Raw genomic sequence first — 14,296 nt, 5'->3', positions numbered from 1 at the left:
TTTGTTTTTCTTTCTTCCTTCCCCCCTTCCCCGTTTCTTTCAAGTTTCACATCTTTACTCACGTTAAATTAATACTTGGAGTTGATAGGGCCGGTTTTAACTTGCTTAGGAAGTTAATGTTTTCCTTGTTTCTAGTCGGAATTCCCAGAGACATGGAGTGACTTTCTCCTGCAAATCGTGCTTTCCCAGAGTATGCTTGACTTCCCCAAAACATTGTTAATAATACTTCGCTTTTTAACTGTAGGAGACCTTCAGCCATTGCAGCCTCTGCAGAAGCTGTAATGGGAGAAAGCCACACAGTGCAGCCAGGCCAGGGCCCTCTGGGGGGTTCCTGGACTCCTCACCACACTCCAGGCCCAGGTCCTTCACAGCACCAAAGGCCCTGCTGTGCCAGGTTGGGGGCAAGGAGAGGCATGAGACAGGCCCTCAAACATCTCCTCCTCGGAGGAGCCCCTTTTGCTAAGGATATGCATTCCCTTAGGTTTCAGTTATTCCTCCCCCGCAAAATGAATCCCCAAACTGGAAAAGCAGCTTTCATTCACACAGTAGCGTGAATGAATTCACAGCAGGCCCTTTGGATTATCATTTGGGGGTCTTGAAGCAAAGGAGGGAGAAGGCACTTGGGACCTCCGGCAAGGCCAGCTCAGGCCCTGGGGGAATATGGATAACGGGGATACCAAGACCACGGGAGGCATTCGGGAGGGCACCAAGAGGCTGGCCGGGGAGGCCATCGCAGGTGGGCGCGGGGGCCTGGACTCCGCAGGGGGGGGCGCAGTCCCTCCTGCGGGCGCTGGCTGCAGGCACATCCGACCCCTCACCCCCATCCCGGTACTTCCCTTAATCCCAGAGGAGCTTCCCGATGCCCAGAAAGGCCCCTCCGCGCAAGGTTTCTGCCCCGGGTCCGCGGAGATTCGGGGACCCAGTTCCGTGGACGTCCCCGCACCCACCGAGGACCTTGCGTGCCCTCCAAAGCAGGCCCGTCACGCAGGGCGGCGGGAGGGGGGCGCGGGAGCTGCATGGCCGCCGAGTTCCCGCTGCCCAGCCAGCCGGCGCGCCCGGGAGTGGCGCGGCCGCGGCCGCGGCCTCCCGGGACGTGGGCACACGCGCCCCAGGGCCCGGCGCCCTCCTGCCGGGAGCCCGGACCGGCCGCAGCCGGCGCGGCCCCGGCCTGGGGGGTGGGGCTTGGGGCGGGGGCGGAGCCAGGCCCGCGGCCGGTGTCAGGTTGCTCCGGTAACGGTGACGTGTCGCGGCGTGGGCGGGGCTAGCACGCAGGTTGCATATTTTAGGAAGTGAGGAGGAGGCGCGGGCTTGAGCTGCGGCTGGGTCTGGGGTGCAGAGCTGCGGCGGGAGGAGGCGGACACGTGGCAGCAGCAGCGGTAGCAGCCCCGGCGGCGGCAGAAAAGGCATCGGCCCGAGCCGCCGGCCGTCTTCCCTCCTTCCCGCCCCGCGGCAGCCCTTGCTCCCTTCTCTCCGCTCCCCCGGTCGCGCTTGCTCGGCCGGGAGCCGCTCTCTTCGTTTCTTTCTGATTCTCAAGCAACAGGACCCGGCGCGGGGCACAGACCACCGCCAGTATGGGGAAGGGGGTGAGTGTCCGGGGAGCCAGGGGAGGGGCACGGGGAGCCCTGGAGGGGAGGAGGAGGAAGAGGAGGAAGTCAGGAGGGCGACCACAGCCAGCGGGAGGCGGAGGAGGAGGAAGCGGCGGGGCGCGGAATGGGTTGGCAGAGCGGTGAGGCTTAAAAGACGACGCACTTTGGAAATGGAGGAAGCGCAGTAATGAGGGGCGGGCGGGGGAAGGGAGCGCTGGGGGGACGGAGGGCGGCAGCGCCGGGCAGCGCTCACACCCTGGAGAGGGGCTGCGGGCCCTCGAGTCCGAGCGCGCCCGGGGTCCGGGCTCCTGGAGGCGGCGCTCGGGAGCCGCGGGCCCAGGAGGAGGAGGAGGAGGAGGGAGGACGGCTGCTGGGCGGCCCCGGCAAGGAGCGGGCCGCCGGCGGTATCCCCAACCCGCTCCTTCCCTCCCTCCCTCCCTCCCTCCGCCCGCCCTCACCTCGCGTCTCTCGCCTTCCTTTTTTTCTCCGCCTTTCTTGCCCCGAGGAAAGGCGTGCTCCTCCCCTTATCCTGGGGCGCTCTGCTCGGCCACTTCCCGGACTGCCGTTCCCGCCGCGGCTCCTGCCCGGCGCTGGGGGGCTTGCGACGCGGGGGCGGCCTTAGGGTCCCAGGCTCCTTCTGGAGGCTTCGGTCTTAGCCAGTTGCCCGCAGAGGCGGCCGCCCTCCCCTAAAGGAAAAAACTGGCTTCCCCTTACTGTGGAGCCGGTCGGGCAGGCTGGTGCCAGAAAGGGTGTGTCTTTGCCCTAGGATGGCCTTTAAGGTATACTTTTGAGAGCTTCAATGGGCCCCTTTCCATAAACATGGGATGCGCCCGGGGCAGCTGGAGCAACTGGGATGGTTATCTTAATGGTGGGGAGGGTGTGTGTAGATTTTTTTGAGGGATGATCCAGGAAGGAGCACAGGCTGATCCACCAGGGTCTCCGGGTACTATAAACACGAAAAAGGACGGGAAGTCGGGGCAGTACGCAGTAGGAGTGCCGACCTGCGGAAGAGGGGTGTTCCCGAAGGAACGAGGGAGGTCCCCTGGGCAGGAGAGGCGAGCGCTGTGGGGATACCAGAACGACGGCTGGTTCCTGCATTTCTGTAACTTTCAGCTGTGATAACCCGTAGCCACGGCAAGAGACTGGGTGGCAAACCCCAACGGGGCCAAAGTCCAGTCGAGAAAAGTTTATACAAAAGAAGTTGATGAGATAAAATGACCAGGTCAAGAGAATACTGGTAGGAGAGAATCCACTCCATTGTGTCCAGGGCTTGCTCAGTGCCTTGGCGGTTAGTAGGTCTTTGAAGGTTCTGAGGGCTCCTCGGTGTGCAGTGAGTGATGGGCGAAGAGGGACGGTGCATTCTTTGGGGACTCTAAATGGATTTTGAAGGAGGTCATTGAAAGGCTTGGACCTGGTCGAGAAAGTAAGGAGAGGTGGGAATGCACAACTGGCATCTTCTAAAAGCACAAAATGTGGAGGGCTGGCTCAGGTCAAGTAGCTGAAAAGAGCTGAGTGCCAGCCTCTGTACTTCCAGGATGAAAACTGGGTTAGTGGCCTGTGCTTGTACCACACTATCAAACCCTAAGTCATTCCAGTAAACAAGCTTTTTAAAGCTCATTTCTTTGTCTCTTTCCCCTCAAAAAAAAGTTTATTTCTTGAGCCTCACATTACTGACTGGGGGGCTGTAGAGATCGTAGATATGTACCCGGGGCCTAGGAAGGTGAAGTGATTTGCTCAAGGTCAAATGGTTGGTTAGTGACACACCAGACGTTCCTGATTCGTGAACAGCCTGTGGTCTCCCAGCCTGAAAACTCACTCACTCCTTAACATTGCCTGATACGCAGAACTCTCAAGTTATTTTTCAGATGAAACTGGGTGTTTGTGAGGCTGGATTAATGGACCAGAGAGATGTTTGAATAACTAAGTTATGTCCATAGATCTATATGTCCCTTTCGTAACCACACACATGCACAGTGGTGGTAAAGAAAGCAACATACCTGGGTCGTGGAGGTTCAACCTAGATGTCTTATGGATTTTTAATAAAATGCCTAGTGGCTGGCAAACACAAAATTGAATTGTAACTGGTTAACACAGGCTGATATGCTGCTTATCTGCTGGGTTGTAGTTAGTATTTTGGGTACTCTGATAAATTAAACAAGGGGGGTGGTGTGTGTGTGTGTGGGGGGTGATTCCCCTGGGATAAAGTTACCCCTTTGTCCCCAGTGACTTACGGTGATAGTCCAAATGTTCAGAAGGATATTTTATGCTCAAATGTTGGGATTTTTCCACATGGGGATTAGAATGTGGGTGGAGTGGTGACTGAAGCCCTGCTGATAATTGGTTAACTAGGAAGCCAGTGCTGGCAGCTAATTTTTAAGGTCATTGTTAATTTCTTCCCCTCCCCTTCCCATTACTGTTGGGAGCCCAGGTTTTGGTGATATTTCAGGTGATTTTATTTCTCCTTAAAAATCGATCTCCTAAGCTTTTGGTAAAGAAATGGAAGAACAGCTCCTGCTGAATCATTCCTGGATGAAATAGGATTTTGTCCTTTTTTTCATACTGGGTGTTTTTGCCAGTCACTTGGCTTAAATCCACAGCTAGGCCTACCACCCACAATCCTTTAGCTCACCAAAGGTACGCAAGAAACTTTCTTTCTTCTCAAGTTTACAAAAAATGAGGGGAGGGGAGATGTCACCTGCTCCTTCACTGCAGTTCTCCATCGTTTGAACATTAACTTAGTTACCTAGAAAAGAAACCATGGTTTATGGGTAGTGATTTAAAGAGGAGCCTGGGAAAAGGTGCAGGTGAAGATTGCACAAGGGATACAGATGTCAGCAGAAATCCTGGTTGTACGGTAGCACTATCAGCTGCCCTTTGGGAGCTCAGCTTGAAAGTGTGACTAAATTCCCTCTGGCTGCTATAAAGCTAGTACTTTAGACTGAAAACATCGCACGGCAGAGTCCTCAGAGTGGAAGGTTGCCCAGGCCTGGCCCGAGCAAGTGGAGTGGTTACGGGAGGAACTGGTTAACTAGCCCTAGGGACAGAGAAGAAGGTTGGGGATGCATCACACCGTTTGCCCCTGTCAAGTGTTCAGTGTATAAGTGACGAACAGCCCCCACCCCCCTCGCCTTTCTGTACCCTGCTCTGAGGGTGTATTCTCTTTGGGTAACTTACTGTTTGTTAATTTGTAGTTTTCTCTGCCAGGAAGTTTGTAACACTCTGGTGACTCACCTTTGGGTGGGAGGGTAGGAAAGGGGGAGGTCTGCATCATAAGTCTGAGGAGATTGAGAGTAGGCTAAGCCTGACAACCCCCGTCCCCAAAAGGGGGCGAGGAATTTTTTAAAATCCAGTAAAATGTTTATTTAGGGGAGGAATAAAACTTAAAATATCCAGACCCCTGGAAGTGTTATTCCTAAATTGCACTTAAAAAAAGTGAATTCGGGCTTCCCTGGTGGCTCAGTGGTTCAGAGTCTGCCTGCCGATGCAGGGGACACGGGTTCGCGTCCCGGTCCGGGAAGATCCCACATGCCGCGGAGCAGCTGGGCCCGTGAGCCATGGCCGCTGAGCCTGCGCGTCCAGAGCACGGGAGAGGCCACAACAGTGAGAGGCCCGCGTACCGCAAAAAAAAAAAAGTGAATTCAACATTATAAAGCCCAATAGACTGGGTACCCATCCATTCTCCATCCCAGAACCCTTCTAAAGCATTGTTTTCTGATTATTTTAGCAACAAATGAACAGATAAGTGACTTTCTGTTCAGTCAGGCTATGTTCCTTTTTTTGGGAGGTTGCATTGGGTCTTCGTTGCTGCGCGCAGGCTTTCTCTAGTTGCGGCGAGTGGGGGCTACTCTTTGTTGCAGTGCGTGGGCTTCTCACTGCAGTGGCTTCTCTTGTGGAGCACGGGCTCTAGGCATGCGGGCTTCAGTAGTTGTGGCGCACAGGCTCAGTAGTTGTGGCTCGCGGGCTCTATAGAGCACAGGCTCAGTTGTTGTGGTGCATGGGGCTTAGTTGCTCCGTGGCATGTGGGATCTTCCCGGACCAGGGCTTGAACCCGTGTCCCCAGGCGGATTCTTAACTCCTGCGCCACCAGCGAAGTCCAGGCTATGTTCTTTCACATAGCATATCCAAACTTAAGAGTGAAAGAGGCTTTAAGGAAAATAGTTTTCGAAGGATTTTGTATGGAAAAGTAAGTAAAATTAGTTTCTTTATTTAAAACAAAGTTTTTTAAAGCCCTGAAGTGTCAGTTTCTCATCTGGCCCTTAGGTAGAGTACTCACCCAAGTGAAAGTCACCTGTGTTCCGTTTAGAGAGGGTACAGGGGAAGTGTGAGCGGCAGCTGTTGTTGGGATTTTAAAGCATTTGGCGTTGAGAGATCTAATCTTTATAAACTATGGGTTTTTGCTGTTCGTCAGTCTTAAGTCTTTTCAAAACTAGAAAATGATTTTTCTTTCAGCTGAAAAAAAACTACTGAAGATTGAAAAGAATGGGAAATATTGAATACTATGAATTACCCTCCAAAGGGAAGCTGAGGGGAAGTGTCATTGGACACTGCTGGGATGCTATTAACGGCATCTTCGAGTTCTCGTTTACTTTCACTTTCCAAGTAAAAGGCATTTTTAGAGTCTTGGTCAAAGTCTTGTGAAATGAAATGGGCTTTTCAGCCCTCTGTGAGGGACAGGAGGGTGAACATTTGTGCTGTGGTACCTTCTTCTAGACGCCCAGGGCGCTCTGCCAGCCAGCAGGCCAGAAGAAGAAACACGAGTGTCAGATCAGATGGGCTCACAGTAATCAGAGTTGCTGCTTTTGGCCAGCAAAGCACTGGGCAGAATGTTTCCCCATCCCTGCCAGAGCTGTCCAATTTTGGATTCCGCTGAAATTACGTGTCCAGTAAGTGATAATGTGAAGGACAGAGAATTTTAAAATCCACTACTTTTTTTAAAACTCTCCTTCGTTTATATATTTTTGGAAAAGGAGCCATAACCAAGTCAGGTCTGAACTTTCTCACGTTGCTATGAATCGAATGTGTGTGAGAGGAAGTGTGTTCTTTGGCTGTAGTCATAGAGAGACTGTTCTTTGCCTATGAGTCACCTCCTTAGTTGTGTTTAAATCTGTCATCAGGAATCCACAAGCAGTTCTTCACATTTATTTGACTAATGTTTCAGATAGCAGATTCTGTCAGTGAGAATAGAAGCACCCCACTCTACCCCCCAACCCACCCTGCAGTTTTTCTCTCTGGTTTCATTTGGATCCTGAGCCAAGGGGATTTTGGCCAGTGGGCCCCATTCCTTAGTTCCTTTGTGACTTTACAGTGGATTATATCTGAGCATTAATTATCTCTGTACCTGGTTTTATTCCAACCCTGTCCAGTAACGGCTGGTAGACGTTTTTGGTTGGTGATCTGAAAAGTTGACCCTTGATGGCTTGTGTTTTTGTCTTTGGGACCTGGATTGTTTGGGGGCCTGATGATCAGCGTGTTACGGTTTTGTGGATCGTTGACACTTAGTGCTTGGTTTATCCTGCCGGTTTGTCATCGTGGTGAGGGCAGGGCCTCACGCACTTGGGGTGTTATCTTCTGGTGTTCTTCCTTTATCCTCCACATGATGCTTAGATGCTTGCTAAGGTGCCATGTTGGTTTTATTGGTTTCAACTCAGGTGGCATTTCTCTAGTGACCCACCAGACGTTCCTGATTCGTGAGCAGCCGGTGGTCTCCCAGCCTGAACACTCACTCACTCCCTAACATTGCGTGATACGCAGAACTCTCAAGTTATTTCTTGAGAGTTCTATTTCCCTATTTCTCTAGGGCCTGTCACTGCCTTTGTCCTCTTCAGCCCAGCAGCTGTTTTACTTCCCACCCTAGGCTTCAAGGTACCAGTTGAGGAGTGATCAGGACTTACTGGAAATTGATTCAGTCCCCTTTTAATGCTTGTGCTGGTTATTAAGCCAGGGTCTCTCAAACCAACAACTTCTTTTGAGTAGCACCAGCTAAAGAGTGGCCTGACAAAATGAAAAAAGGCATGAGGAGGGCAGCAAATGGGTGGAAACAGGCAGAACATTTTAACTCTTCATTACCCAGGTACCTAATGTAGAGGTAGAAAACCCCATTGAAAAAACAAGTTTTTTTAATTTTAGTTAACTGAAAAAGCACATTTTTAAAGAGGTCATAAATCTAAAGTATATTGATTATTTAGATGTTTAGAATGGTTTTTTTTTTTTTTGGTACGCGGGCCTCTCACTGTTGTGGCCTCTCCCGTTGCGGAGCACAGGCTCCAGACGCGCAGGCTCAGCGGCCATGGCTCACGGGCCCAGCCGCTCCGCAGCATGTGGGATCTTCCCGGACCGGGGCACGAACCCGTGTCCCCTGCATCGGCAGGCGGACTCTCAACCACTGAGCCACCAGGGAAGCCCCATAGAATCGTTTTGAATGATCATGGATGTATACTAACTATTGCAGGTAGGGTGGACTGGCAGTCTCGTTGAAATTTCACATGCAGGCAGATTGGGGAGGAAGGTTAAGTCTTGTTCATTTTGGGCTGAGGGAACCCGCTGGCTAGAACTGGAGCTGTTTTCTTTGCCCCCTGCTGGCTGATGGGCTGCAGCCCAAGTTTGGAGGGACTGAGCTGGGCTCACAAAGAGACCCACTGCTTTGGCCTGGCTACTTGATATTCCCCACCTCGCAGCAGGTTTAGGTGAGTGAGAGAAGGACTGTGAAGGCCAGGTGTCCCTCGGATCACGTCCTCTTCCTTCTCTGCCCTAAACGCTGCTCTGGGCTGCAGAGCCCTGCAGTGCCATCCTCTTTCAGCCCCAGCCGTCTCCACCCTCAGCTCCCTGGATGGAAAATCCTTGTGCATAAACTAAACTGCTTAATCATTTAGGAGCCATCGGAGGTGTGAGGAACTGCGATTGGTCATGTCTTATATCTTTATAAGTTTCAATTGACGATGAAATAAAAAATGCCCCAAATGAGGTGTTTTTTTTTAAAATTCATAAAGACTTTTCATAGTAAGTGACGAGTGGCAGTGATTTACATGTTCATTAAAACCAAGTTATAATAACCTTTGTGTAGTGCCTTGCAGAGTACCTTCACATACACATTTGTATTTGATAATGATTAATCATATATCATCCCGGGGAGACTGGAAAGCCTACCCGCGCCCCCCTTTTTACATAAAGGAAGGATGTAGCCCAGACTAGGCAGTGCCTCTAGGTAACCAGTGAGGATCGGAGACCATCCCTCCAACTTCCTGCTAAGGTGGAATTTGCCAAATTGGGTTCAGAGGTATCCTTTCTACAACCCTCTTGGCCAGCTTTGAAATGCGCTGCATTTGGGGCAATTACTTTTACCCTCCTCTGGCCCCTCTTGCTAGTCCAAAGCTTTGTCAGTTTTGGAAACAGTGCTGTTTTTAGGTGTTTTGTCTTTGGCTTTGATGGCAGCCCCTTGATTCATCCATCAGAATGCCTCTCTAGAGTCTTTAGTAGTTTCACCGAGTGTTATTCCCATTTTAGGCAACGAGGAACGTGAGGCTGACTGTTCAGTGTCGTGTAGCTGGCACATGGCAGAGCTAGAGTGACTTGGGACTGACTTAAAAGTACCATCCATAGTCCTGTCCAAAGGGTGTGGACATCTCTGCTTCCAGGTACCCTCCAGACTTTATCAGCAGCAGTTTCGGAAGTCTGAAGACCTCTGACCTCCCGGCTGGCCACAGGGCATTGTGTTGATGTGGTGGGAGCCGTGGCCAGACATCACACTGCACAGTTGAGAAAGCCTCTAAGGCCTGATGGGGGCCGGTTGAGATGGGTCCGAAGGCCTCGGGGCAGCTTCAGCTGACGAAGACGTCAGGTGACTCACGTCCAGGATGGAAACTTGTCTCCTAAACTCATTGCACCTTCTTTGTGCGCCTTTGTAAAAATTTTTGGGATGTTTCTCTGCACCTGTCATATCCGCTTCCCACGCCACCCCCTTTAAATTGTTAATTACTGAAGAAGAGGAAGGAGCATCTCCAGCCCTAGCAGGCCTTGCTCATTGTAAGGATTTGGTCTGTGTTTTTAAAAAAGTGAACGTTGGGGCCTCAGCCCTGGTGGCTGAGGGTGGGTACCTTCCCAGCGTTGCACACCAGCCCCACTCTGTGCATAAATTCACAGACAGACGTGAATGGATGACAACAGAAAATAGTGTTAGAATGGTGGGAATCAGCAATTTTGCACAGGAAGCTTTGGGAGATGTTTACTGACTGTAGTCTCCCTGAAGCTGGGACAGAATTGAACAAATGAGGAGTTTGGTGCTTTGCAAAGTGAAAAAGCTGCTAGTGAACTCTCTTCTCCTCTATCAGGAGAAGTAACTGAAATTAATGAAGCTTTTGCAGAAAACCCAGGGCTTGTCAACAGATCTTGTTATGAAGATGGTTGGCTGATCAAGGTGACACTCAGTAACCCTTCAGAACTAGATGAACTAATGAGTGAAGAAGCATCTGAGAAATGCATAAAATCCATTGAGGAGTGAAAATGGAACCCCTAAAGAAACTAGTTTGAAACAACTAAAAAAAATAATAATAATAAACAAGGGCACCTTGCTCCAGGTTTCAACCTTGGTTCCTCCTGTGAAGAATTTTCTCACTCCATCTCCTGAGCACCCTTGCCCTCTACCCAGATCAACTGGTGGCAAAACTCATAGTGAACCGTTGAGAGGATGAAATCCCCAGGAAGCACAGGGTGAAGTAATGACACTTTATTTTAGGCTGTGTCACACTGGGCAAGCCCCTGCCCTTGTTGTGACCTCCCACTTCCTAAATTAGAAAGGGATAAACAAATGTTCACAAGTGGCCCTTTTGGGGGGGTGGTATGACAGTGGCCTTGAGCCTCCATTGTGTACCCTTCCCCTTTCTCAGAGACCGCACAGCGGTGCCCAAGGGTGCTGTTGCAGGGAGCCCGGTCACTGCCTGTCTTCCGTGGAGGAAGGAGAACTGACCTGCATTTCCTAATGGAAACAGTGGGAATTGTGTGCCCAGTGCCCAGAGGAGTGGGCAGGTCATCGCAGTAGATGCGGGAGACCATGTTATCATTCCCCTTTTCATGACCTTTGTTTTTCCCAAATGCTTTTAAAAGAAATATTAAAGAAAATGCTGTCTACCCAATTTTAGGTTGTTCCCTGTCCTACCCTGCACCACTGCACCCCACCCCAAACACACACACACAGATTTTTTTTCTGCTTTGAAACTAGTATTTGAGATTGGTAGGGACTCGAGTAATATTTGGTTCCCATCAAGATAAGCTAGTAGTATTGTTTTACTTGTAGGGAAGCACTGAATTGCATAAGCTGCCTGGTCTTCTGGACATTGCCTAGTGAAACAATTAAAACTTGAAGGAGAAGAAATATCGCTTGTTAGCACTTCCCCTGTCTCTTTCACAGATATCCTGTTTTAAACCACCACCCCTTATATGCCATGAAGGGATGAAGAATGGGGAGGGTTATTAGGGAATCTTGATTTCCAGCTACCTTAACCACTGATAACTGAGAAGCTTCAGGCAGGAGATCTGTTTTGTAAATGGGGATAAAACTCTGGAACATGTCCAAGGTCTAGCTGCTCCAATAATTCTCTCCCCCTCTTTTGGAGTGGAAAATATTGAAAGTCGGAGAATAACCAAAGCCTACAGATGGTGAGGCAGAGGGCTTTTAACTCTGATTTTCATATCTTGAAGTTAGATATGTTTTAATGATACTCAACTTGCTCAATGAGAATTTGTGAACTGGATTTAAGAAATCAATACAGACGGGCCATGTGAGTCTTTTAGAGATCCCTAGTCAATGTCTTTGACGTGCTTCCTTATTAAATATATGAAGGAAGTATTGTGCTTCCTTATTAAATATATGAAGGAAGTCCCACTTTAGTTCCTCTCTGGTGGGAGCCCCGTCCTTTGTTTTGTTTGTCTGTTTGCTTCCAGTGTGTGTGATGATGTTTCATTTTAACTCTGGCCCCAGAGCTCTCCCAGAGAGGCTCTCAGCAACGTGTGGTTGCTGTGTAGTGGAGAGAATGTGGAGAATGTTGACTATCTTTAGACTTGCTTCATTCTTAACAGATAAGATACAGAAACTAAAGAACACTCTGAAAGAGTTAATGGGCAGGGAACACTGTAAATGTGACCACACAAGTTGAGCAACGTGAATACTGTACATGTCTCTGTGTTTTGGCAACACTAACTAACCTGGGGCCAGGATCTCTTTAGAGTCTTAAGAAGGTATTTTCAAATTCAAGTGAATATTGTATTTATTTGCAACCATATCAGCTATGACTGAAAGACACCTATATGCTTTGATTTTTTTAAATTTATTTTATATTCAGCACAGTACAATTTTAATCTAGACAGTGTTTCTACTTGTTGCTTTAGTAGCTGGTGAGGCACTCCTGAAAATCAGAAATGATTAAGGGAGAGCCACAAATGAATACAGACAGCACCGCATAGCATCCATTGTAAGAAAATTGCTACTATAACTGCCTTTCTTTGCCCTTCTTAGGTGATATTATCAGTTTGTGGGCTGGGGGCCTCTGGAGTGAGGGGCGCCTTCTCTCCAGGGACTACTAGCCTTGGGAGCACCAAGTTCAGGCTTTGTGTAGCTGAGCTCAGGCGTTTTCAACAGGAGGTGGGGGAGTGGAACAATCTAAATTTAAACTGTGGAATCAACGTTTTCTCTAAAAACTGTTCCAGTTTTCAAGAGGCGTAGGTGGATCCTGCGAACTGTGAGATAATGCACATGCTTTTCCTACATCCTGGTTGTGTCAAAATATTTCCAGGGACTTGCATTTGGGGGCTTTATTCTCGGGCTGCAGATTGGGGTGGGGACTCCCTTTTTCTGTCTTTCACTTGAAGAATTTGAAGGATCCTTGGGCTGACTTTTTTTAATAAGATGAAAAGGTCAGTGCTCTTAAGGCAAACCCTAAAGATATTTAAAGTTGATCCGAAATGACTTCTTTGCAAAGATAAGAATTTAAACGTCATAATAAAAGTCATTCGCATTTAGGTGTGTGTATCAGTTAATCCTCTCAAACCTCTAAGGAGGTAGGCGCCATTAGCTCCATTCTAGGGAAGAGAACAGAAGAATTTCAGAATTAGTGACTTGCCCAAGGACACACAGCTGTTAAGTGGTGGAGCCCAGGGTATGAACCTGGATTCAGAATCCAAGTGCATAAGTACTATACTGTACTCTAAGTTAGTGGTGTGAAGATAGTTTCATTCTTTCAGTGGGGAAGATGGAGGGCCATGGCATGGAAATGACAGCACAACCCTCTCCCCCCATTTACCCCAAATGGAAGCAACTGGCAGGGCCACTCTGAGGCCTGACAGGACTTTCCCATTGGTCTTAATGCCCTAGGGTGCAGATGGCCTGACCTGAGCTAATGATGGCAGTATTAATCCTAGACTGCTGTTGAGTATGCAGCCTTAGAACATGTATTTCCATGGATATTAGCCCAGTGACTCTTCAAAATGATGTCTCCTAAAACTGCTGAAGGTCCTTTCTCCACAATCTTGAGTTTCGAAATGCTGTTCTGAATTCACAACCACACGTCTCCCACATTCCTCTGTAGGTTGGACGTGATAAATATGAACCCGCAGCTGTTTCAGAGCATGGCGACAAAAAGAAGGCCAAGAAAGAGAGGGATATGGATGAGCTGAAGAAGGAAGTTTCCATGGTAAAGTACTAGGAGGAAGGCTGCTCTTTGTTCGTCTTAAAAATTAATTGTGTCTTACCTCCTTTGAGTGTTATGGTACCCCTCCCCCCAGTCATCCTTCAGTCAGAGACTTGCTTCATTTTCAAAGTAAAGAGATTACAGCAGTTGTACAGATTTTACTGAATTGTAGACGTTGCTATGGAAAAATTTCATTATAAAAGCCGTTAGAGGGTTGGACAAGTTACTCAACACTCCGGCATAACCAAAGGTCCACAGAGGAACTGTGGATGATATTATCGTGGGCCTTTGCTTTTGTGTTTCTGCATCATACTGAACACGGAGAACTTCCAACCTCTGCAGGCCGCGGAGGCGTCCACAGATGCGACCTGTCTATAATCTGCCTTGTCATCAGAGAAGGTAGATGAGGTCTCGTAGGTCTCTAAGACTGTTGGGTTTCTCTGACGACAGGTGGCAGACAGTCGGGCTGCCATCACACAGCTTGGGCCATTCTCCAGTGAAGACTATTCAGTAGGCAGCTGTATGGTTGCCAAGCCATTGGGCAGCAATGGTGGAAGTGTACTAACTTGTGCACTGAAGAAAAACTTGTCTTCTGAGCCTAATGATAGTGAGGAGTGATGATATTGATGCGTTTTAAAATCTTTTTGTTTGTTTGTTTTAATGGTACAGTGATTAATTCTTTTCCTTCTGTTTTCTCTTAGGATGACCATAAACTTAGCCTTGATGAGCTTCATCGCAAATACGGAACGGACTTGAGCCGAGTAGGTTCTAATTGGTTGTATAGAATCCTGCTTTTGCCTATCCCGTTTTCCCCAGTATCACAGGCCTAACCTTAGGGACTCAAGGAGAACAAGGACAGCCACCATCTGAGTGTCTGCTACATGACGTGCACAAAGCTTGGGCCCCTTTTTTGTTGTTGTTACAACATTGCTTCTGTTTTACGTTTTGGTTTTTTGGCTGCGAGGCATGTAGGATCTTAGCTCTCTGACCAGAGCTCAAACCCATACCCCCTGCATTGGAAGACCAAGTCTTAAC

General features: G+C 49.0%; 1 protein-coding gene across 1 annotated transcript in view; it reads left to right on the top strand.

Annotated features, from left to right (window-relative positions):
• Positions 1–1,282: 1,282 nt before the first annotated feature.
• ATP1A1 (ATPase Na+/K+ transporting subunit alpha 1) overlaps positions 1,283–14,296 on the top strand; it is a 33,198-nt gene continuing 20,184 nt past the window's right edge. Inside the window, exons 1-3 of the mRNA XM_030869154.3 lie at positions 1,283–1,583; positions 13,160–13,264; positions 13,963–14,022. Coding sequence (XP_030725014.1) covers positions 1,572–1,583; positions 13,160–13,264; positions 13,963–14,022 — 177 coding nt within the window. The 5' untranslated portion in view covers positions 1,283–1,571. The remainder of the gene's footprint in view (positions 1,584–13,159; positions 13,265–13,962; positions 14,023–14,296) is intronic.

Source organism: Globicephala melas, chromosome 1, assembly GCF_963455315.2.
Source record: "Globicephala melas chromosome 1, mGloMel1.2, whole genome shotgun sequence".
Classification (NCBI taxonomy): Eukaryota; Metazoa; Chordata; class Mammalia; order Artiodactyla; family Delphinidae; genus Globicephala; species Globicephala melas.
The sequence above is the reverse complement of the archived record's forward strand: the minus strand, read 5'-3'. Positions and strand labels throughout refer to the sequence as shown.